The following is a 23,847-nucleotide window of genomic DNA, read 5'->3' on the forward strand; positions in this document are numbered from 1 at the left end:
GCAACATTAAACAAATCATTAAATTTAATCTACCCACAGTGGTTTAAATAAAGCCATATAGGATAATTGCCCAGGTCATTTTTTTGGCTAAATTGTGATATCTGCCTAACTCTACTCTCCTAACGCTGCTGATTCATTGTGCCTTATTACCCATATCTTCAGCCAATCAGAGTGCTTGTTACAGTCCATAATCACAGTATGCTTAAGTCATCTATTAATTATTATCTTTATCTATTAAGTCACTTTAATTTGTTTTGTAGTCATTGTTGTGGCTTTTCTTTTTTCAAAAACATGTTCACACATCTAGTAAAACTTACCATTAAACTATAAAGAAAAAAGCCCCATGTGTTGTCCAAAATATGTGTTTTTCTGAAAACCTTAAAATACGACTAAGGCAATTATGCTACGAGGCTAACGATATGGTAATTCTACTGTGGAGCTACATGTATTATAACACAGCATCTTGGTTATTGTAATGCCACAGTGTTGTAGTTTTACTTATTAAGTGCTCCAATATCCCTGACATTGGTATCTTTACGCAGCCTAAAAACTTGGCTGTAAGATGCTTTGTCTTTTGAAGTATTTGCAAAAAGCTGCCCTTGTTACAACAGGACTACTTATAGAACTGAAATTATGCTCAGCACTGTCCTCCTGCCACATAAAAAAATATTTCTTATAATTTCTGTCTGCTCTAAGTTTTTTTCAACTAGATTTGCCCATATTAACCAAAAGCATGATGTAACACTTATATGTTTTGTTTTGATTACGAAAAAAAAAATTAAAATGTGTTTGAACTCAATGTATAATTGGTGTATGTCCTGGTGGGGATCAATGTGTCTTTTAGACACCAGTTGAGGGGGCTCAAAGTAAAAAGGTTGGGAACCACTGTGCTAGAGTATCTAAGCTTCTGCAGCGTCAATTTGACCAATTTTCAAACTTGATGAGGTGCTGTGTTACATTTCTGGTGTACTCCTCTCACTGCATCTTTTTTTTCCATTTCTTCAGCTTGTAGTTCACCTAAATCTAAGTCACACTTGATTACTGATGCAGACATCAAAATGATCAAACTAGACAAAATTTACTGATATTCATTCTGAAAGCATAATTCTCTTCCTTGTTTTGATTCAACTTATTTTGTGGGGCTTTTTGCCTTTATTAGAAAGGATGGCAGTGGATAGATTCTGAAAAATGGATGTACTATACTGATTATTTTTCCAATTTAATACTGATATTATTTGATCTACTGGAAAAATTCTGACTTTGAAAATATTCACTTGCATGGCTATAAACCAACGCCCATACCTCCTCTTGCTGATCTGTCAGAGGTTAGAAATGGGAGTCACCTGTCATGTTGGGAGTTGTGTTACTCATGGGAGGCATGTGGGGATAGCCTGGTGGGCCCATCAGTGATGACATGCTCTGTCTTGAGTCCATGTACATGTTCCCTGTGGGAGATCAGACAAAAGGGCAGTGACTAACTGTCATATTCATATCCAGACTTTCACACGTGTCTGAGTCTTTGAGCTGCACAGTTTGTTTCTTAGTGAACAGTTTTACCACTATCTTATGTAAAAGCTGAGAAATCCTACAGAACACCTGATCATTAAGTGGAAACCTCACAGGGGAAATATTCCCATGTATTCATTTGTCATGGCAACATTCAGAGATCCCATGTAAAACTACAAATAGCTGGTTAACTCAAGGGTGGACAATAATTAATTACATTTACTCAAATTACTGTAATTGAGTAGCTTTATTGTGCACTTTTTTGAATAATTTTTAAAATCAGCAATTTCAGTTTTACTTAAATATATTCTGGGGGAATGCTTCATTGCATTTTGAAAAGCACCAAAAGTGGGGTAAAATAAGCTAAAACAAGGAGGTTCTAACTGTCTGTCAATGGTATGAAACTGGCTGGTATGTGACTACACATGACAGCTGGTAGCACATGGAGAGAGATTTATTCCATATTACATCCCAAAAAAAGCTGTTGACTTCACTTTATTGTAAAGGTGTGACATCACCTAAATAAGCTGGTTGGAGATCTATTCTCATGTAGTGATAGCCAGTAAGGAAATACAGTATTTTACTGTACAAGTCCTCAAGAGCTACTCAGTACTTTAAGTAAACTTTAAATGATTGAATTTATACTTTTGCTTGGGTAGATTTATAGACTGGTACTTTTAATTCTCCTTAAGTAAATTTCAACCAGAGTAACTGTACTTTTACTTCTGTAAAACAGCCTTGTACTCATTCCACCTCTGCGTAAATGATGGCACAGTGATGAGAAAGACTACAATTTGACAGCCCTGCTGCAGGAGAAAAGTTCAGAAATAGTACTTGGAAAACTTTGATACTTTTTTTGTCAAGTGTGAGGAGAAGGAGAATTGTGAAGTAGCCAACATGATTTTGAGGTTATCACTAAACCCATTTATGCCTGTAATATTGGCCCCTACAAGTCAACCCTTCACAGAGATGGGCAGCAAAAGTCAGCACTTTGTCAATGTTATTAAGTAGGAACTCCTCCTAACAGATGTTTTGTTCAGATAGTCCAACAACACCTCCAGAATGCTGAACAGTGAGATCTGACATCCCAGAGCCACCCCTCTTCATGCTAGCTATCACTGCCCAACATGCCAACACAGAGACGCTCTTTATCTTAGCTACCCTACCACAAGGCCATCATGGCCCAACCAGCACTGACACCTTCAACGGACACAGGCTCTGTTTGTGCAGGTGCAAGGTAATGACAATGCTGATACTACCTACCCTTACCCATGGTTCATATTTGGCACAGGTAAATTGTATGGTTGGCTTATGGCTGAAAAAACACCTTGTAGAACCAAAAAATCGTTAAACATAAAATACATTCTTGATGATGTAAATATTAATGTAAATGTGTGTTAAGTACACTTCTGCATATTCTGACCCGTGCTGATGTGTTGGTTGTGTTGCCCATGCTGATTGTGCTGGCTGGCTTTTGGGTGCATCGCCCCATGCGGCTGGGCTGGATGCTGTGGTGCTCCTGGAAGTGCCGGGTGTTGGACCTGAGGTTGTGAGTGGGTGGCACCCTGAGAGGGGATGACCCCTGTGGCCGTGAAGAACTGGTTAATTGAGGAACAGAGGTCAGCCATCTGGGCAGCATCCAGTGACCAGTTGTTTAGCTCAGCCTGCCGCATGCTCTCCTTCAGACCTGACAGACAGATGGACAGAGGGAGTGAATTTAGGTGCTCACTTGTTCATCTTTAATCTTCAGTCTGAATCTTTCTTTATGACAAACCGTTTTCACTTGAGCAGCTTCAATTTGAATGAAACCCAAGATACTTGTGCCCTATAAAGAGGATCAGCGCTCAGTAAAGAAATCCCTAATCCATTACTATTTGCCTCCACAAGTCAACCGTGCAGACCCATGGGTAATGAGAAACCCGCACTTCACAGGGGTTGTCAAATGGGAACCCTCCTTCGTCAGTGTTTTTCAGTTAGTCCCACGACACCTCCAGAGGGCTGAACAGTGATCTCCAGCATCCCAGAGCCACCCCACTCCATGCCGGCCCTCACCACCCACCATGCCAACACGCAGACATCATCTCACCTAACTTACCACATGGCCCACACAGCCTCAACAGCATTAGAGCAGTCTTAGCAATACTAGGCTAAGCAATTGGCCGCCATTTGTTACAGCTACACAAGTGCCCAATGTCTTGTACAACATTTGATTCATGGGACAAATAACCTTAACTATACTATAATATAATTATCTCTTATCTTGAACAGTGAACATTCTGGTTTACTAGCCTAATGTTTGGATGGTTTAAGATGTTTGCAAGTAAAAATAGCTAATGACATATGGTACATACAGTATTTTCGATTTAACAGCAGCGTCTCCTGATTCATAATTCAGGCTAAATGTATTTCCATCGATTATCATATATTGCAGTTAGTCTCCCTTACCATAAGCCTAATAATGCTTTAGCATAAGAGCACCTCTACATTATGAAGAATGAGAATAAAACAAATGCAAAATAACTTTTACATATACAATTAATAACTGTTACATGCAAAGCCAAATTCAAGATAAGTATTCCTCTATGATTTTACTGTCAGTATAATAAGAAACAAGACCTTGAACATAAACACTCCTTCCTCTTTTTTCCTTCTTCAATAGAGAAACACCTATGCTTCTATTCAACACAATGCTGTCTGATATTTCCCCAAATTAAATTCATATGGCTTGTTTTTGGCAGGGAAAGAGATGAGTGGCTCGGCCCCCACTCCTTGGAGGTGAGCCAGAGATGGTGGAGAATGGCATTACGGTGGTGCGAGGAGGGTCAAGCGCTGCAGGAGGAGAGAGAGAGGCAGCCTGGACCTGTGTGTTATAAGACCAGCCGTCACCATCCATCGTGTGTGCCGGCTTTGTGCGCTGACCGTGATAAGAGGCTGTTACCGAGCCGGGGCCTAATTGGATTATTCACATCATACAATTGGAAAGGGAGCGTGTGTGTGTGAGAACGAGCGAGAGAAAGAGTAGCAACCTCTGAGATGATGCAGGATAATGACTTTTATTAGACCAGTGCTATTACCACACTGCATATTATAATACTGCGCCTCAAGGGCGGCTTTATATGAAAGCACAGAGAGGAATCATGATGGTTTAATCAAAGTTACTGATTAGCATCAGACTTACTTTTTGTGATTCAGTATTGGTCTAAACAGGCTGCCAAAGACAGCTTTATCAATGGTTATTTGAGATGTAGTTTACAGTGACTGTACCAAGATTGGTGGCCCTGTGTGTTTCTGTGTGTATGTGTTACCTTGAAATGGGGAGAGGTCTACGTCAGCCCAGTTATAGCTGGTAGCAATGCGGCAGCTCTCTTTCAGCCAGTCTAGGTTAGGGTACCATTCTGATGACATGCCTGTGAGAGAAGACATGCACATTCACACAAACATTTCTAAATGTTTTCGAATGCAAAAACTCAGGGCTGAAACTAGTAATTATTTTTACTATGAATAAAGTTGAGCTTATTATCTTCACAGCTCATTATTTAGTAAATTAGTTTCACACCTTCTAGGAGTTTGTTTTGTCAAATTCCAAGATATAAGTGTAAAAATGATATTACATTGAAATACGAGCAATTTCTCACATAAGAAAGTCAAAGAGACATTTGGCATATTCTTTTAATACATTTCTTTAAGATAATTAATGTTACTTATCTTTTATTCCTCATAAGTAACTGTTTTAAACAAAAATAATAACAGGATCAATGTGAGAATTTTTCTATATCACACTGCTGGATTTTGTGAAACAAGTAAAAGATTCAGATTGAAAAATGACATTTTCTTTCCTTAGTCAGCCACTAGGTGGTGTGACACAGCAACACTGCAGCTACAGCTCTGCTCTTGAGAAAAAGAGAAAAAAATAAATAAATAAATAAAAAAAGATGCTTTTCACCGCCTTCACCACCACAAACTAAACAACAATACATTCTGAGGCCTGGGATCAAAGACAGAGGGATTGCTTGCATTCATCCTCTGCTTGGTTGAGGGGAATACTAACCTAGATAAATAATGTCTGAATAGTCCCTCTTTTGGCCTGAGAGCTGTGATGCAGAGACACAAAGGAGAAGAAGAAAAATAAACAAAGAGTGGGAATATGAGCAGGGAAAGCCTCGGTGAAGCTTTGGAGATTCCTGTCTGTATCTGCACTGCCTCATAATATCAAATGCTCTGGGAGCAAACAGAGGAAAGACTATAATATAAATGCAATGAGTATGTGCAGAGACAAGTCTTATCTGGTGTATTAGGGTAAATTACTTTTACACCAGTGCAGCTTTGGGAGTACCAGGAGAAGAGAAATCCTTGTTTGTGCTCCATACCATCAATATATTGAGTTATTGCTGAGACAGGAAAACTATCCCATACACCTTCTCAGGAAATGGTAAAAAAGGCACTGCAACATAAAAGTGATTATGGTGAATGCAGACCTTAGGCAGATGTCCAGAGCATTAAAAAACTGCAGTAAGACAGTGAAAGACTGTTAGCAAAATTAATAATTATATAAAGGTAAGGCCACACTCATGCTAGGCAATCCATACTGTGCCCAAGCAAACCTGATCCACAAAAGTCCAGTGTGCTCGACTAGTGTGAATCCCCCATACCACACTCAGGTAAACTCTCTTTGCCCTGGCATAGATGGAAGTGGTAGGCAGCATGGAGAAGTATCTCCGCTCGGGTGTGGTTTGGCTTCAAGCAGTGTGAGTGCAGGCAGAGGACTTCGGCGGGGGGACAAGTGAGCTTTGGCATGGTACAGAGCAACTGGCTATAGTGTGAGTGAGTCTTAAGTTTAGAAAATAAGCAAGCCCAGTTTTAACAATGGCCGGATGTGTACTGCAAGTCGATGGAATGGTTTGGTGAAGTTGTTCTGATAAGGATCCATTATTAGGGTTAGTAACAGAGATCATGCAATGGGTTGAGAGGGTATCAATGCATAACACCAGAGCCATCAGGGTGTAAAAAAAGCTATGCATGTCTTAGTGTTTATGTAAAGCTCCTGCTGTTTGTTTACATCTCATATTTCTTGTTCAACGCCACAACACTATTTAAAATCTCACCAATATTACATTGTTGGAGTTGTGATGTATGAGTTCATGTACAGTAATGAAGGGGGACCCTACTGACTCATCACAGCGCTATGACATCGACATGTGTAAGAGGCTCAGGCTCATGGGTAGTATTGTTCAGCTTTTTGCTGCAGAAAGCTCCTTGAAGCAGTGTGGGGTCTCCAAAGGTTTGGAGGACTTTCTCAGATCTAAAACTTTTAGGACTAATGAAGCCTTTTAGAGGAGATGTGAAATGTCTTGAAGAACCTTTCCCAAGTCCAGTTGTCCCTTTGATGAAACTTTCAAATAATCATGACCTGGATGAATGAGAATCTGCCCAGACAAAGGGATTTCTCATTGATGGCACTGAAGGGTTAACTGATGACTACGACATTATCCCAGAGAATTGTTCAATACTTGTGGGGGTCTTTTATATTGCTAAATAAAATTCTGCTGTGTCATTTTGACATCCATTAAACTATTCTAATTAATTATGATGACCCTGTGTGTACTGCCTTTCAAAGTATCCTACTTAATGTAACTAAGTAATCAGTGTCAGCAACACCACACTTTATAAACTCACTCACAAATATCCTCAGAAACTAAGAAACATTCCTAAAACTTGGTTGCTTCACTCACCAGTTGTGGGGCAAGTCTGTCCAGTATGACTCTGGTGGGAGAGAGATGGGTGCTGCTGGGAGTGAACTGGGTGCTGTTGATGTTGTTGGTGCTGGCTGTGGTTGGTGTGAGGGGAGAGGTGCTGCTGAGGATGATGGGGGTGGTGTGACACCTGACCATGGTTGTGTTGGTGGTGGTGGACATTGCCACTTCCTGCACCTGGAGAGTGCTGGTAGGAACAGGCGGTCCGGGCCTGCTGGTTGGAGTCATTTGGCATACCCATCAAACCTGCAGGGAAATAAAAACAAAATACAATATATCCATGAAAGGAATTTAAAAACACAAAAACCTGAAATTATAATGGATTGAACAAGGAAAGAGATGTAACACAATTGACAAATCTTTACTGTAAAATGTAGCTTTTAAAAATTCTTAACCAATTGTAAGTGCAAGTTTAAATAAAATGGAAAAAGAAGAAAGATTTTGTTAAAGAAGAAATAACAACATGTGTAACAACCTAAAGGATTTTAAAAAGTCACTTTAAGTCACTTTAAACAAGTTTCAGTTTAAATTCTAGCCAAATTACCAGAACTAGAAAACCTCTTTGTTTCCTAAAATAAGGACAAAGTGTCATGATTTATTTCAGTCATTTTTCTAGCACTAGTTATAAAATTTCTTTGTCTGACACAAACAAATACTGTGTCTACATTATCAAGGTATGTTATTTTTTCTCACAGAAGAAGGGAATTCTGGCCCACATTTTTTTAATGCTGGGGCTTATCCGGAGAGTTTGTTTTATCTACTTCACTTTTCATCATGGAAACGACGGCGGCAGAAACTTTCAAGTAAGTGGCTACCTTGTTACATTTCCAGTAGATGCACATAGTTGTCTTTTCTTCAGTAGCAGAGTTGAACCATGGCTGTGCTCTTCCCTGCCTGAGCTGTAGTACATTAACTTTCTATTTAATTTGATGTAAAACTGCAGCATTGTTACAATTCTAAATAATTATTGTTGAATAGAAACATAATTGGATATTATCAATATATGTATAGCTAGCTTACAGTGATTCAGAAATTGTTTCTTTAAATTAGTCATTTGAACTTTTCTTGTATTGTTTGTTTTCACAAAATGACACCAAAGGCATTGGTGTCTGTTTATTTAATTTTTTCTGGATGTCAGTGCCAGTTATTTTGCATGTCTTACTCTATATTTTTTCTTTTATTTGTCACAAGGTTGAGAGGTTGGTCATGTTGTAAAGGGACAAATAAAGACACATGTATGAATGCATGCATTGCACCAGCCTGCTGTGTCCATTAGAACATGCCTGTGTGCATGACTGTTATTGTTGTGTACATGGAGAGGGCATACACATGTCTATGTATCACCTTTTGTTGTAGCATTTACTTGTTGTCTCGGTCTGCTCCAGGGAGCAGAAACAGTCTGAATCTATGAGATTTTTGTTTTACACTTGCTTTAACAGCTATAAACTTTTGCTTTTATATAACCTGTGGGACTTGACTTGCACTTGCAAAACACATGTGGAAAATTATTCCTTGCATTTACACAAGTATTTCGTAATATGCACTTTAAACCAGAAAAGATTATATTTAGTTTGTGTACTTTTTTATTACCTCCAAGGGACTAAAGATGTAAATTAGCATTATGCTAATCCCAGTGTGTTTACATATGTATCTTGTACTTACAACATGAATTTGTAGATAAAACCAAACTCATGTAACCTTGTAAAGCAGATGGATTCGCCCATTTCCGTGTTTCTCACTTGCGAATCCATCTTGCAAAGCTCCCATCTGAACAGTTTGGGTCTGGTTAGAAAGTGACAGGACCAATCAGCGACGAGGGGCAGTACTTTCAGGCACAGCAGAGTCGCAACGTAAGCAAGCAGCGACAAGACGCTGGTGCGTACTGACATGTCTACAGTCACCATGGTTCGTGTTAAGCAGTTCTCTATGGAGTTTATTCCTTGGACTACTTTAAATACATGTCATCTTGGACATTGATACGTCTTCCTTTACCAACCCTTTTCTAGGCAAAAATTCAGTATTATCTTTCCTCTTTTTCAGTCTTGAAGGATGGACTGCAGAACCTGCAATCCTGTTTAATGTTCCAAAAGTTCTAACTGAATTGGAAAAAAGCCCTTTTATGGTTTACAGTGACTTTTGCTTGGAACAGTCTGCAGGCTTCTATCAAAGTGCCCAACTTGGTGCCTCTGGATGTTTTTAAATCCCTAGTAAGCCCTTTGAATTCAAAATTTCCAAAATTCACTGTTTTAATTACTGTTTTGATTACTTATTAATGTTTTTATCATTTAATGTGCACTATATGCATTAAGGTGTATTAATTGTTAAAACTGTGGATTGCTGCCATTATTGCTTAGATTTCCCTTTGAAAAGATATCCCTTATCTCAGTGTGACTAACTTGGTTAAATAAATCAGTTTTTTGGGATTTTACTGAAATATTACCCTTGGTGAATTCCAAAACCAGAATCTAAAAGTGTTTGGATATATACAATCCTTCTCTGAAAAATCCAAACTATTTCTTTAGGTCTTGATGCATCATAAGAGAGAATAAGTTAAGAACTAATTAAGGAATAGCAAAACTAGTTAACACCTGACTTCGAATGCTGCTAACACTTATTATTTAAGCCTTGATTTATTCATCCAGTGTTCATGTTGTCTCAGTTGTTTGACCTTTAATTTAAGGGAAATGAAGATCTGTCAGATAATAATTCTGACGCTACCTTAGTCAGCTACAGTTTGGTGTATAGTCTCACTGTTGTTTTCAAAGAAGAGAACAGGAGCTCTACTGTCTGAGTGACTCATTGTGACTCAAACTATGAAGAACAATGACTTCTGACACACTTTCCTGCTTAGACTTACACTTTAGGGGAGCCTTTTAAATCTGCTAAATCCATTTTCCATTCTCTCCTTCAATTTCTGTCTAGGTCTTTGTGTCATATTTTTTTTCTCCAACTTGTCATTGTCTTTTCTTCCTTGCTTGTGCTACCCTGACCACAAATTGAAGAGGACTTTAACAGAGGTTGAATGCAGGGAGCAGTTTTGAAGTTCAACAGAGCGCATCAATCTCCTCGGTTACAAAACATGCGTGGATCTGTGCACGGAGAAAAGAGAGGCAGAGGGAAGGTGACTGGAGGGTGGTTGGAGGATGGTGGGGGAGTCCAAGAGGGATGAGGCCTGCTGACCTGAAAGCTTCAGGAAGCAATTAGCACGATGCTACACAAACTTTATAACCAATCTAATTAGCTGCTATCAAAGCTGCAGGAGCCTTTTGCTCTGCTCCACTGCAGATGTGTTTGTGCTTTTTTCTCCCTTCTGTTGAATTCTTCCTCTTAATTGCCTTTACTCATCTGACTGAGCGAGCCGTTAAATGCAGATATGCGGAACAACAGATTGTTTGTTTATTAAAATACAATAGAGTAGGAGTAGCGTGCGGTGGAGGTTAATACTGGAATGCTTTTACTGCTATGAATGCAGTGTTAAAATCTTTCCATTTCATTAGAAGCTTAAGTCTGACAGTTAATTACTTGCATGAAGTCTGACATGGAGGTTTACAAGGTTTTTTTTGTGTGTTCCCTTGTCAATTAACTTGTTGTACACACAAGTGCAGACACACACTAAGCATCAGACAATATGAAGGTCGACACCCACCTTGCTGTGAAAACGACTGTTCAAAGACACACTTGTAAAGGCTGCGGAAAGAAGCGCTGAGGTCCTCAAAGTCTGAGAAGCAGAGCTGCTTGTCCCGTGACTCTGGGACTGGCAAACCGTACTGGGGCTGTGGGGGAGGAGGGGGAGGCGGTGGTGGCTGGGTGGGCTGCTGAAGGCTCAGGGACTGAGATGAAGGCTCTGAGTGGCTACTCACCTTCAAGAGAGACAGAGAGGAGAGAGAGAGCAGAAAGACAGACTGTGAGGGATACATAAAGAGAAAAAGTAAACCAGTCAAGTCTTTGGTTCCATAAAAATGAATCATGAGGTGAATTCTGCTATCAGGCTGACATCAGCACTGCATCAAAAGCCACTCCCCTTTCAAATCAAAGGGACCACTGAGGCTGACTGGCCAATAAAATGGGAAACCTAACATAGGGAGGTGGCTGGGCAAAAAATAGGTTTTCAGCAAATGTCCATGTTAAAGTATTAATACAACTAAAGGAAAAACTAAGCATCCATTACGGAGAAACATTCAAAGTCCCATTAACCAAGGGCTCACAAAAGCAGAAATAAAGCAGTTAGGTCTTAAATCAAAAGTGAATCAAGACTAAGAAGTATGGCTGTTGAAACTTCAACGTTTTTAATCACAATTAATCTCCCTCTTTTGTCGCTTACTGAAATCCCTCTTTTTTTGCATTTGAAACTGTGTTTTTTTCATTTGAGATTTTTGTACTGTCTAATAATTTTAAAATATGAGTAATTCAGTCAGGACCACTTCGTCAAGAAACACACATCATTGCAGTTACAAATATTTTTCTTGATAAACAATTATTAATTTGCACTTATTGCCATTGTTTATTTTGGTGGTGTGGCTGTCCCCTGCCTTTCCACAAGCCTGTTTGGAGAGCATAAGCAGGAACAGCAAATGTTCCGGCCTTTCCTGGCATACAAGGAAAGCCTGAGCCAGGGAGATAAGTTAAAAAAACCTCAGTGCAGAGCAGGCATCATTGACAACAGAATGACACTGATTAAGTCTGAAGCAGAATAAAGGAGGAGCTTGGGTGGCGGAGGGTTGCAAAAAGCAGCTTGCAAAGGGAGCAGCAAAGCATAGACAGGCTAGAGCAGCTTGAATAATGCAGCATGAGTGTAGCTCAGAAGCAAATCGGCTTGCTGACATCTGATGGGGACGAGCATGAGATCAGCTGATCTTAATTATATGGAAGCGCTTGACACCATGGCCTGCTTGAACTAAAGCAATATGCTCAATTTGACTTCCTGTTGGGCTACAGACCTGCTTTTATTTAAAAAAAAAAAAAGAAGGAATAAAGGTAATCAAAGATTACATCATCAACTTAACCACAGAAAAATAAGTGACTGGGAAAAAGGTAAATGTGCATATGACTTTTAGGTTGTCCACTGAGCTTTCTGAGTTTCTTTAAATGACATGACACATTAAGGAGCAGTGGTGTACTCATTTTACATACAGTGACAGACACTGCAGTGGCTTAACCAAAGAGTGCTGAAAGGGACAATAAAGCATGCAATTAATTGTGATGAAAATAATTTATGTACTAATTATGGACCTTAATTAATCATGATTAATGCATTGATGCTGACAGCCCTACAAAAGCCTTGCCCACATGTTTATGTGTGTAAAGTCTGATTTCCCTGTCTACACGTAAAAGTTGCAAGCCAAGTTTATAGAAATCTTCATCCTGGAAGACGTTTTCCAAAAGGTATGTTTTTAGTGACCAAAGTTCTGTTTGTGTGTGTCCTATGTGTGGTCAAGGCCTAAGAAGTAAATAACTCAAAAGGTTGTAAAACTGAATTAAATAAAATGTAAATAATAATAATAATGATAATACAAAAAGAAAAAAAGAAAAAAGAAAACAATCAAAATTCATAAAATACAACAAAATAAAATAAAATAAAAAATAAGGGAAACCTTGCTGATTGAACTACATTTTAAGAATTTAAGAGATGACTGATGGAAAAGCAAAGCCCCCCCAGGACCCAAGAGAAAAGAAAAAGTGACAAACTGCCATCAAATATCAACATAGATTTTAATTGTTTCACTGACAAAACCCTAAAGAAAGGCATATGCATGCTTTTCCTATCAAAATAATTTTTTTTTAAACTACTAAATAACTGCTTTATCATGGTTAAAGTCCATATTTGCAAATCTAATTTTGACAGCCTCAGAGCAGACAAAGTCTAGCACCCCCTCCCCCTAAGATCTTTGGTGCCCTACCTGGGGGATGCCAGACCCCAGGTTGGGAGCCAATGTCTTACAGCAATAGCACATATTTAAGTTAGCCAGAATGGCCTCAAGGGACTGTTTAAAAAGTTAAGTCTCTAATGTACACTTTTCCTAAAATATAATAAAATCTTCAAACTTAAAGGTGCAGAGTTTGAATTTGGGATTAATAATGATATCTAACAGTCATATTCTAGATTGCTGTGCTCACTTCTGTTGGTAGCCTTTACTACAAGTGGAATTTAAAAAAAATGCATATCTTTCATTTCGTCCCTTCTGTGGCATTGTAGAAACATGCAAGACAGAAAAAAATCCAAGATGGCGAAGTTAGTGTAAGGGGACCTTTCTATGTGCAATTTATTCTTAATCAATAAAATTAAAACTATATTATATATACAGGCAATTAAACACTAATTTTAATAGACCTCCTTATAGATATTATTTGATCTTCTACCAAGGTTGATCCACTTAATACTGCTAAGATAAGCTAAGTGTTTATAGTCACACAAATTCACCAGGTGGCAGTGTTTTATTGATCTTTGCTAATATGGCAATTTAAGTCTGACAGTGGCCGTCTAAGTAAGAAGTTGTTTTCTGCATCTGACAAAGAGCAGCATGTTTTTTTCTATACCAAGACAGCATAAAATCAGGGGTTTGTTGTTTGTCAAGTCATACATACAGTATATGATTAAACTTTGTTTAAAGAACTTGAATATATTTTTGAGTTGTGCTGCTTGAAATCCATTTTCTTATAAATTTGTTGTGACTCTTTTTTTTTTTTTTTTTTTTTTAAGATTTATTTTTGTGCCTTTTGCGCCTTTATTTGATAAAGGAGGACAGTGGATAGAGTTGGAAACAGGGACGAGAGTGGGGAAGAGACATGTGGTAAAGGGCCTCAGGCTGGATTCAAACCTGGGCTGTCCGCATACATGGGGCGTGCCTTCAACCACTAGGCCACCTGCGCCCCATTGCGACTCATTTTAATTTAGCCATTCCTTGTAATGATCGAGACAAATTCAGTTTTATGCAATGATAAGGAAGTCTTCATTCACGCTCACTTCTTTTCATCTAAAAATGCCACACAAACTACAGTGAGTCAAATCTCTCTTACATTGTGAATGCAGCCTGTCGTTCTCCACCTTCTATCATTTCATCGCAGCTGTCATCTCCCTCACATCCACCCAGCAAACACAACAAATATGCAGTGATCAGTGTGCCTCTACACATATTCCACAACTTCATATGACACATCCATCCCCACACATCTACCTCCACCCAGTAATCACGGCCTTTCTATCAACTTTCTGGGTGTCTTTGAGATCCCTGCCTGTGATGCCACCAATAATAACCGTCAGTTAGAAAGGTATCACCTGCACCAGGTAATGAGGCAGAACTAACCCTGATCCCACTAGACCAGACCACAGATGAGGTCTGAAGTGATGGAGGAGAAGGAGGAGGGGGAGATGCAGGGAGGAAGAAAACAAAAGATGGCCTCTAGAAATGAGAGGTTAACGAGATGAGATTGGACTGACCTTTGCTAATGCAGGTGGGAGGTGAATGGGGAAAAGTGATTGATGGTGAAAAGGTGAGCAGCTGTTACAAGGAAAAAATAATGAAGGGTTGAGATTTTTCAGCGTTCATATAATATTGGACCAAATAGATGGCCTTTAAAATTGTATCAAACTTGCTTTAAGGAAACAAGCACAAAGTATTACAAACATATCTAGTTCTCTTCGGCTAGAGCCAGGAAAAATGAAGGTGTGGCAGCAGCTTGGAGCAAAAAAAAAAAGACTTTGAAAGGAATGACACAGAAAAATCACAAAATTAAGGCTCAGAATTGCAGGGTAACCTATAACGCCATATGTGACTCATAGCTCTTTACAGAGATAATATCACAGTACAGGGACTTTACCATAATTAATGTATTGATAGACAATAATAATGCCATAAAATCTATGATTAACTAAAGAATATAAAATGCCATTGATGAAAAGTGCAAAATAAATGAATCTATCTACTGCAATTTGTTTTCACTTTTTTTCTATGTTAATTCTTAAAATTTGTTTTCACCACTGTTCATAATTTTCCAACAGCAAATTAACATCTGTTTACTTTGGGTTCTACGCATGTATACAAAAACAGATATGGCAATATACAGTATCATTATGTGCTCTTTGCTATTAACTTTATCAATACAGATGTTACAGAACCAGTATAGCTGCCAATGCTGTGGTAGCAGTTACAAAAGAACACATCAAAGTTTAAAAAAAAAAAAAGCAAAGCAGACAAGCAAACAGATGGGTGTGAAGTTCACGATGCCATAACACTTCAGATTAAAAAATAAATAAATCCAGTATTATGGATAAGAAAGTCTAGCAGTTAACTTCTGCTGGTAAGACAGAAACCAAAGAATCTGTTTTATTTTAGTTTTTTTCAAACACCAGAAAGTCGGTAATAAGACATGACTCATGCAATATGCAAACTAAGCAAAAACAAGGTAAAAGACTGTAGTAACATCAATTTCATCAATACATAACAAGGTTAACTGGGAGCTAGTACCAACAGTGAGGCTAGCTATATCATGTCGTTTGTGCCAACACATCCAGTTAAAATTTCCCTCAATTTCAATTTGCTTTATTTATAAAGATTGAAGCAGTACAGTGTAGCTGATAACAAAGGCTGTAGACAGCTGCTTACTACTTAGTGTTAGTCATGCTGCTTGTGGCTGTTTACCACTTGTCAGTTTATTACAGAAAACGTGATGCAGACTTAAAACAAAAGGACATTTTTGCAAATACAATTAGGCTTAGAGTAAACTGAAACCAGCAAGAGAGAAAACAGTGGGCTATTTCAAGTTCAGAAAATTAAATATTAGTCCATTTGCATTCATTAATAGTGATAGCAAATGAATGTTGTAGTTTTCTACCTGGATCTCTGAGCATCTGAAATCCAGTGTTTTAAAGTGTAGGATCCTTAAAACTAGACATTTGCCGTTATTCTCTAGAATACAAAACAACTGCTGCTAGTTAATACTTTGTAGGACATGTTTATAACATAAAATCAATGCGTGTCAAGATTTGTATCCTATTTTGGACTGCATTGTGACATGTATCATATCTTGAGGCTTGAGGAATACCTAGCATTATTACCCTCTTTCATAGCATTAGTGCTACCATGAGGAGTCATGAAGTAGTGACTCACTATGTTATGTGCCTTATGTATAAATATCTTTAAATAAATTGTTGCATCTGGACACCAGTGATACTTTTATTATAGTAGAGAAAATATATAGATGGATAAAACTGAACGGTACTTGGGTCACAATTCAATATTATTGCAGTTTTAGACATTTTGCGAACATATATTGTGATATTTTGCAATCTATACCATTTTTTCAACTGTTCAACTGAGTTAGCATTAGTCTTGCCCTCATGTATTTTGCAGTATTTTATTTTAAATGCAGCACTCCTTGCAAACCTCATGTGTCATGTCCAGATTGTTCATGCCCTGCTTGCATTTCTAATGTCCTTTCCCTGGCGCTGCTATGATTGTTGTACTAACTTTCTCCTGTTCTATGACCATCACCTGTGCAGACCTCACTGGACAAAGAATGTCCAAATAATAGATTTTATTTTTCCGTTGTCAAAGACTTCAGTTCATATTAGCAATTATTTAGAAAAAATCAATACTTGGCAGATGTGAATCAATATAATATCGCCACGCAAAATAACGCATTCTCCAATCTGTAGTGAACAGTGGCGGCACTATACATTCTTGTGTTCTTACGCTTAATATAATAATTGTAAAACTATAAATAACTTATGTTGAGACAAGGGGAAAGCTTAATGAGTGTAGTATAGGAGGAATATGCAAAATGAAACAATTCCATCTCTGTCTTATATCTCCAAGGTAAATGGAAACTGCAGTTCTCTTTAGTTCATCTACTTTTAATTAGTTTAATTTCTCAGAGGTTTTTTTTTCCTAAATCTGGCACTACAGGGAAGCTTATCATATGGGGAACATGAATATAAATTTCCAGTTCAAAAGGAAAATCAAAATAATAAAAAACAAAAAATCTAACATGTACTTGAGGATAGCCTTTCATGTAGAGGTGTTAAGACCTAAAAACATTGGCAAAACTAATCCAGGTCCAGGTTCCTAGGATAGTTTGAAAACATAAAAGGCCTTTAATTCATAGAAACATTGAAAATGTGTATTGGATTTTGCTGTCTCTCTTCCATGAGCATTGGTGATTTGAGGGGCACCAGAAGCCCTCCAGCTGTATCTTTGTCATATCAATTCAATGCACTGATGTAAGATCTTACTCTGAATTGAAGACCTTAAAAGACAAACTGAGGTCATCAGGCCACTTTCATTTTCAGCCAGCTGGAGAACCTAGTTAGGCCGTGACTGAGGGTCAGATTATTCTTAAAAGACATAAAGAAATGACAGAATGACTCAAACATTGAACTTGCATTGAATTAAAATCACCTTCAACATGATGTTCCATGATTGTTTTGAACAAGCTTTATTTTATTCAATATAAATCTAAATGGGTATTCATATGTAAGTGTTCACCTTGTATAAACGTGTGTCTATATTTACTCACTCAATTATCTATTCCTGATGTGCAAGGAAAGCATCCATTCTGTAATCCAAGCCACTTAGGTCCAGAAATAGAAACCGTTTATGTTAAACTTTTAATCTCTTTGACCTGCTGCCAATTTCAGGATATTGTTTTTGTATTTCAACATAGAAAACTTCCCAGTTTACATTCAGGAGTTTGCCTAATGAGTCCCTCTGTCACAAAAAAAGGATAGATATTAGCATCACATACTTTTAGAGACCAATCCATTCAAATAGCCAAAATAAGTTGTTTTAAAAGGACAGGGAGTCATTTATAGTTACTTCTCGCCAAATATGCCTTACATCAGCCAAGACAGTAGGCACAATAACATGTGAAACAGGGGAAACCTTGATTAAATGTCACAAAGGTGACAAAAAAATCAAGATTTAAATTGCTGGTTTTAAAGAATTAATCTTCATTTAATTTTATCCCATTTTGCACACCTTTAATAAGCCAATAATACTGGAATGGCCAGGCATCATTTATATGCATCACGGAAGACAGTAGTAAACTTTAAAAACAAAGGGTTATGACGATGATTCCTGCTGCTTTATTTCTGACCGATAGATGGGCTTCTATCAAAGCAGAGCAGCATCTCCCACAGGTTTAGAATTCATTTACACTGCTCGACCCTAAGGGGTGTGTGGTTCTGCAAACATTATTGATAGTTAGCTGCAAAACTAAATTTAATTTAAAAGCTCAATAATCAGGGCATATGAATGCAACATTCAGCAGCTTGACACAGAGTTTCCAGTTAATACGGACTTTCAAATGCATTTCCACACTTCTGAAATGTAGAAATAAAAAACTTGCAGTTGTCAAAAATAGGTGTGATTTGATTTGTTTAGGAAAACCTGATAAGTTCTTCCTTGGACTAATATTGTCCTTTTAACTGCTTGTTTGGTCCTGCATGTCCAAGTAAAACAAAAGCTATGATTCAGGATAATTAACAAAATTTTTGAATAATTAAGAAAGTTCATACAACTGCAACTAAGATTTTTCAAAGGCTATATCCACACTTGTTTGTAAGTCAACTAAGTGGCACTAATACTGCTGAAATGTATTTTTGCAAAGCCTAACAAATTGAGCAGCAAATGAATGTTTTGGTAGTGTGCTGCAAATCAAGCATAGATGTCGTTAGCTGGTTTCCACCTCCTCAGACTGTTAAGGGTGCAGCAAACACCTTCTGTACCCACTGAGTGTGTGTTGACTGGTGACTCAGTCATCCATATTATGTCAGGAAGAAGCGTGTCAAGCGCTAAAATAAAATAAATAACTTTAGCTTGCAAGCAGGTAGTTTTAAATTTGCCATCTCAACTATGACAGAAGAAAAGTGGGAGGAAGATATCTTCAAATAAAACCAAGTTTGCAGCAAATTCGGGAGGGCTGAAGTCCTTGTGAACACAGACAGAAGAAAACAGAATCTCTCCTGCAGCAATCATTACACTGACACCCAAATAAAGACAAAATCTTACTGGTGTGTAGCTGTGGACGTTGCTGCTGCTGCTGGCAGCCGTGTTCAGGTTGTTAAGGTTGACGGATGCCAAACTCTGCTCTGAAAGACTGTTGCTCAGGCTGCCACCCAGACTCCCAGGACTCTCACTGCCTTCTGCCTCTGGGTTGTAAAGCACTACCTGCAAACACAGCAGATTCATGCTAATTTAACAGTGAAGGAAATTATGCAAGTCCAATATTGTGCAGTAACATACAGAATAACCTCCTTCAAAGACAATGATTCATCTTTCCTTGTTTCCCACTGACTCATTTTATCATTGGCCCGTTTATGGAGGCTAAAGTAAGCTTTGCCAACATCAAGGAGTTACCCATGCACCATTTACTTATAAAATAACTCATGAGGAAATATGTAAATTTAAGTGCTGGTTCACGCAAATTGATCCATGTGGCAAATTGAACTAGCATAGAAACTTGAGCAAGTATTTTTTAACTTGAACAGCTCATTTTGATTGAAAGTCATGACCTAGAGACCCCCTACGTAAACTACTAAATGACTTAATTGTCTCCAAGTTTGGTGCCTGCCTCTCTGGTTCAGAGAAGTGTTCTGTATGTTGTTTTGTGGTGACAAACACAAAGGTTTTAAAAAGAAATGCCTCAGGATTATGTTGAATCTTGTTTCTCTTGTTTTGTTTGACTGTCAGTACATGTAAAGCACAGCGCCTGCACTGCCTCCAGGCTACATTTAATTGTATAGACAAATGTGAAATTATAGCCTCTGGGTGAGACAACAGTGAAGGCTCTCTCAAGCAGTGCTCTACCCTGTAGAAGATCTAGAAGAAGAAAAAAAATGTTCTCAAAAGTCAGGTTTTACTTCAGTGCTCAGCCCAGATTTGTATTACTGTAGGTGTAGTTGGAAATGTCAGAAAGAACCTGAAATTCTCCTTTCTTTATGGCTGTCTTCAAACTAGGAAAGCTTGGTGTCTAGACATCTAAAGTTCACATTAAAAGGCTGTATTTTCCTTTTCACAAAACGCAGAGCAGAAATATAAAGAATTAGGAATCCATGCAGATATAATACAATCACTGAATTTAAAGATGACTTTAACTTCCTTTCTAGAGGATATTTTTTTAAACCCTTATTTTCTACTTTAACATAACAGGGATGTCTCTCAAAAGCACAGGCACTCTCTAATGCATGCAGAATAGAGCAAATGTGTTACTGCACAGGGTCTGACACACTGCTGTGCCTGCAGGACGCCACCTGTCTGCATGTGGGTGGATATCATTGACGTTGGCATCAGCATTATTATCATCAAGGTCTTCCTCTCCCTGCTTTGAATCATTTTCTCAAAAAACGCATAGTGATGACTTGAAAAAGAAAAGCTTTAGACTTTCCTTGAGTAAAACAGGATTATAGCAAAGTGACATGAAAAACTTAAATTATCAGCTTTCTGTGGCTTTTACCTCGATGATTCACCAAAAGTATCTAAGCAAATGTTGCCTAAAGATGTTTTATGTTAAATCTTGGCTTGTAAAGATGGTCATCTTTTGCTTTTTAGGTGTCAAATTTTCTGACTTTGTTGCCTGTGCTTCTCGTGAAACAGGATACACAGTAGCATTGTAGTATATTGTAGTATAGTATATTGTAATGGTCAGTGTTATTGTTACTGTTTTTGATGGGTAATCTGATAGTACGCACAAAATTTAGATTAAATTGTAATTTGACCTACTGTAATTTTAAAATTGCGAAAGGTCTGAAATGTGTAAAAATACTAGTTTGATACTTTTTTGCAGCAGAAGTAGCAATGATGTTATGCTCTACACATAATGCAAACATTTAAGTGGCTATCCTTTAGAAAAGCTTGCAAAAATCCACCTTCCCTTACTTTTAAATTTTTCTTAATTAAGATAAGAATGACATAAAATGATCAATCTCTTTAATACAACAATTCATACTGCATTTGTGATATGAGTCAAAATAATTGCTATTGGATAGTTTTCCAAAATTGTTCAGCTCTAGCTATTTGTTACAACACACTTGTTTGTCAGAATTCTTATGTTTTCATGAAAACTGCGTACAAGGCAGTACGTTTTAAAAGTCAAAAGGTGAGAAGGTAGTAGCAAGTGCATAGAATTATCGCAGGTATAATTCACAAGTTTAAACTAGAGCCCGACCGATATGGGATTTTTGGGGTCCATCTCGATACCGATATTGGGGGCTAAAAAAAGCTGATATCCAATATACCGATTGATATTCAATATATTGGCCGATAACGGATATATCGGCCAATATATGAAAGAAGAACATTGATATACACAGGATATATACTGTACATGAACATAAATGTGGACATGTGAATTAACAGTTGCATTTATCATTGTTGATCTCACAAAGATGCAACTTAGACAACGTTAAAATGCTGTAATACGCTCTCTAAAAATTACATGAAGTCACAGCTTACCATGCAGTATAAAAAAAAGCAGTTTCTCTTGCCGTTTCTCTGGTCTTAGACCTCTTTTCTGCTGCAGCCGAGTGACTCCGACTGCAGCTGAGAGGGACTGCTCTGCTGTGCGAGGACTGTGCTGCCTGTGAGTGCTTAGGGATGGGGAGAGACCCATGGCTGCACCCGCTGCTTACCAAGAAGAGCAACAACGATATGTGCTTTCACGTCAGTCTCCAAAACTCTCCAATAACACCAGAAAAAGTCACTAGATTTGTTGCTAGTTGCTTTTTTGAAAAAGAGTCGCTAGAGGGGTCTGAAAACTCGCTAAATATAGCGACAAACTTGCTAAGTTGGCAACACTGAGTGGGGGAGAGCTGCTGCTGAACTCTGTGTGTGAGGGGGAGGGGCCAGGCACTCAGGCTGAGTTCAGCAGAGACACACAGGAGCAGACAGACAGATAGGAGTAAAGCGACAGGAGCAGAGCGCAGCAAAAAAGTTAATATATTGGCTACATATTGGCCGATGTTGATTAATCTGTGATACACTATAATCGGCCCGATTAATCGGCCCACTGATCAATCGGTCGGGCTCTAGTTAAAACACAAATTAGTAAAAGAGTATTTTATGGACACAGTGAAATATTAAAACAATATCATACTTAAGGTTGTTATGTTGTACTGATTATCAGCCCTACTGTTATCATCTTTGGCACCTGGCCTGCTGCCTCATGCCTGATTAACCAGAGCAGTGTTGATATTTAGTACGATATCACAATCTCAGATTGATAGTGCTTTAATAAAGCAGCTATACAAGCAGTAAATAGTAGATAAAAGTAACTACAGACAACAACAAATGTCAATTTGTGCTTTACCAACACAAATACTACCAGGTCAAAAATGGAATTAGACTGTTGCGAAGCAGCCCAAACATGCTGCTGCACTTGCAATTTTGTTCATGTCAACATGACACTCCCAAGCCAGCTGCTTTATATTTGTATTTGTATTAGTGTATTAGTATTTGTATTAGTTTCTATTAAATCTACCATTAGTAAGTAATTAGAATACCTGGCTAAGGCAAAGTGATACTCAAAGTGATCATTTGCAGAGATGTTGTAACATCCTTATTTTGATTCAATTCAATTCAGTGACGTGTTATGAATATGGGAAACTATTGTCTGTGTTGACAAGAAAGAATTAAATCAGCTCATATGAAAAGCATTATTCATATCTAGTTAAATAGAAATCATCCCCAAATTTAAATGAAAAAAAATATTCACTGTTTAAATATGACAAAAAAAGCCATTTTAAGTCCTATACCATGATTGATGTTCTCACTTTGTACAGACTGAATGATAGTTAAATTCAATTATTCCTAACCCTGTGTAGTTTCACAAATTCAGTTCAATAATCGAAGTACTGTTTTAAAAATGTCAGCAGGTGAATACAATATTTTAAAATGACAATAAAATCTTGATGTGATTAAAAAAGGAGTATTTTTCTGTTCATATTAATCAATTCTGGGGAGTCTGAGTGAAGATCTGTGAAAAGCTCATAATGGAAAACTGGAGTAAGCTGTCAGGTCCAGACCTTCACATCATGGTCAGACCAAACACTTAAGAGTTATGTGAGCTCCTGCTGCTGGACAAATTTTCTCTTTGGTCTGGGTCAGACGAAAGGTCACGACCACACATCATCATCATTTTGTGTGTGTGTGAGATCAGACAGGCGTCAAAGGTCCCAGTCAGCTTGATCTCTGACCCTCATACAGATGGTCACACCCAGTTAGCATGGGTGTTTGTGTGTCTGTGTGTCATTGCATGAGGTTGTATGTGTGAAAGTGAATGCCGGTAAAACAGCCCAGGCCTCTGACAGCAAGAGAGAGACTCCTCCTGCTGCAGCCTCCAGTGAAAAGCCTCTTACATTCAATTTGTTCTAGCCTTGAAAGAGTTCAACACATTTTTCTAAGCTGCGAGTACAAATGACTACATCTCCTGACTAATGTGTTCATCAAAAATAAGCATCACACATGATTAACAGATGAATATTCATAAGATTAAATGGTCAACAAGAAACATCTTTTGGAGCTTTTTGAAAGTAGCACATGTAGTCTATGAGGAGATTGAAGCGTAACATGAAAGAACACATTTTAATCTTAATGGTAGT

General features: G+C 38.0%; 1 protein-coding gene across 1 annotated transcript in view; it reads right to left on the reverse strand.

The window, feature by feature from the left end:
* LOC121517585 (forkhead box protein J3-like) overlaps positions 1-23,847 on the reverse strand; it is a 93,673-nt gene that overhangs the window by 2,231 nt on the left and 67,595 nt on the right. Inside the window, exons 7-12 of the mRNA XM_041799470.1 lie at positions 19,262-19,420; positions 10,903-11,116; positions 7,236-7,502; positions 4,812-4,913; positions 2,930-3,193; positions 1,344-1,445 (exon numbers count right to left, since the gene is read on the reverse strand). Of these exons, the coding sequence (XP_041655404.1) occupies positions 1,344-1,445; positions 2,930-3,193; positions 4,812-4,913; positions 7,236-7,502; positions 10,903-11,116; positions 19,262-19,420 (1,108 nt within the window). The remainder of the gene's footprint in view (positions 1-1,343; positions 1,446-2,929; positions 3,194-4,811; positions 4,914-7,235; positions 7,503-10,902; positions 11,117-19,261; positions 19,421-23,847) is intronic.

The sequence above is a fragment of the Cheilinus undulatus genome, linkage group 11, assembly GCF_018320785.1.
Source record: "Cheilinus undulatus linkage group 11, ASM1832078v1, whole genome shotgun sequence".
NCBI classification, from domain to species: Eukaryota; Metazoa; Chordata; class Actinopteri; order Labriformes; family Labridae; genus Cheilinus; species Cheilinus undulatus.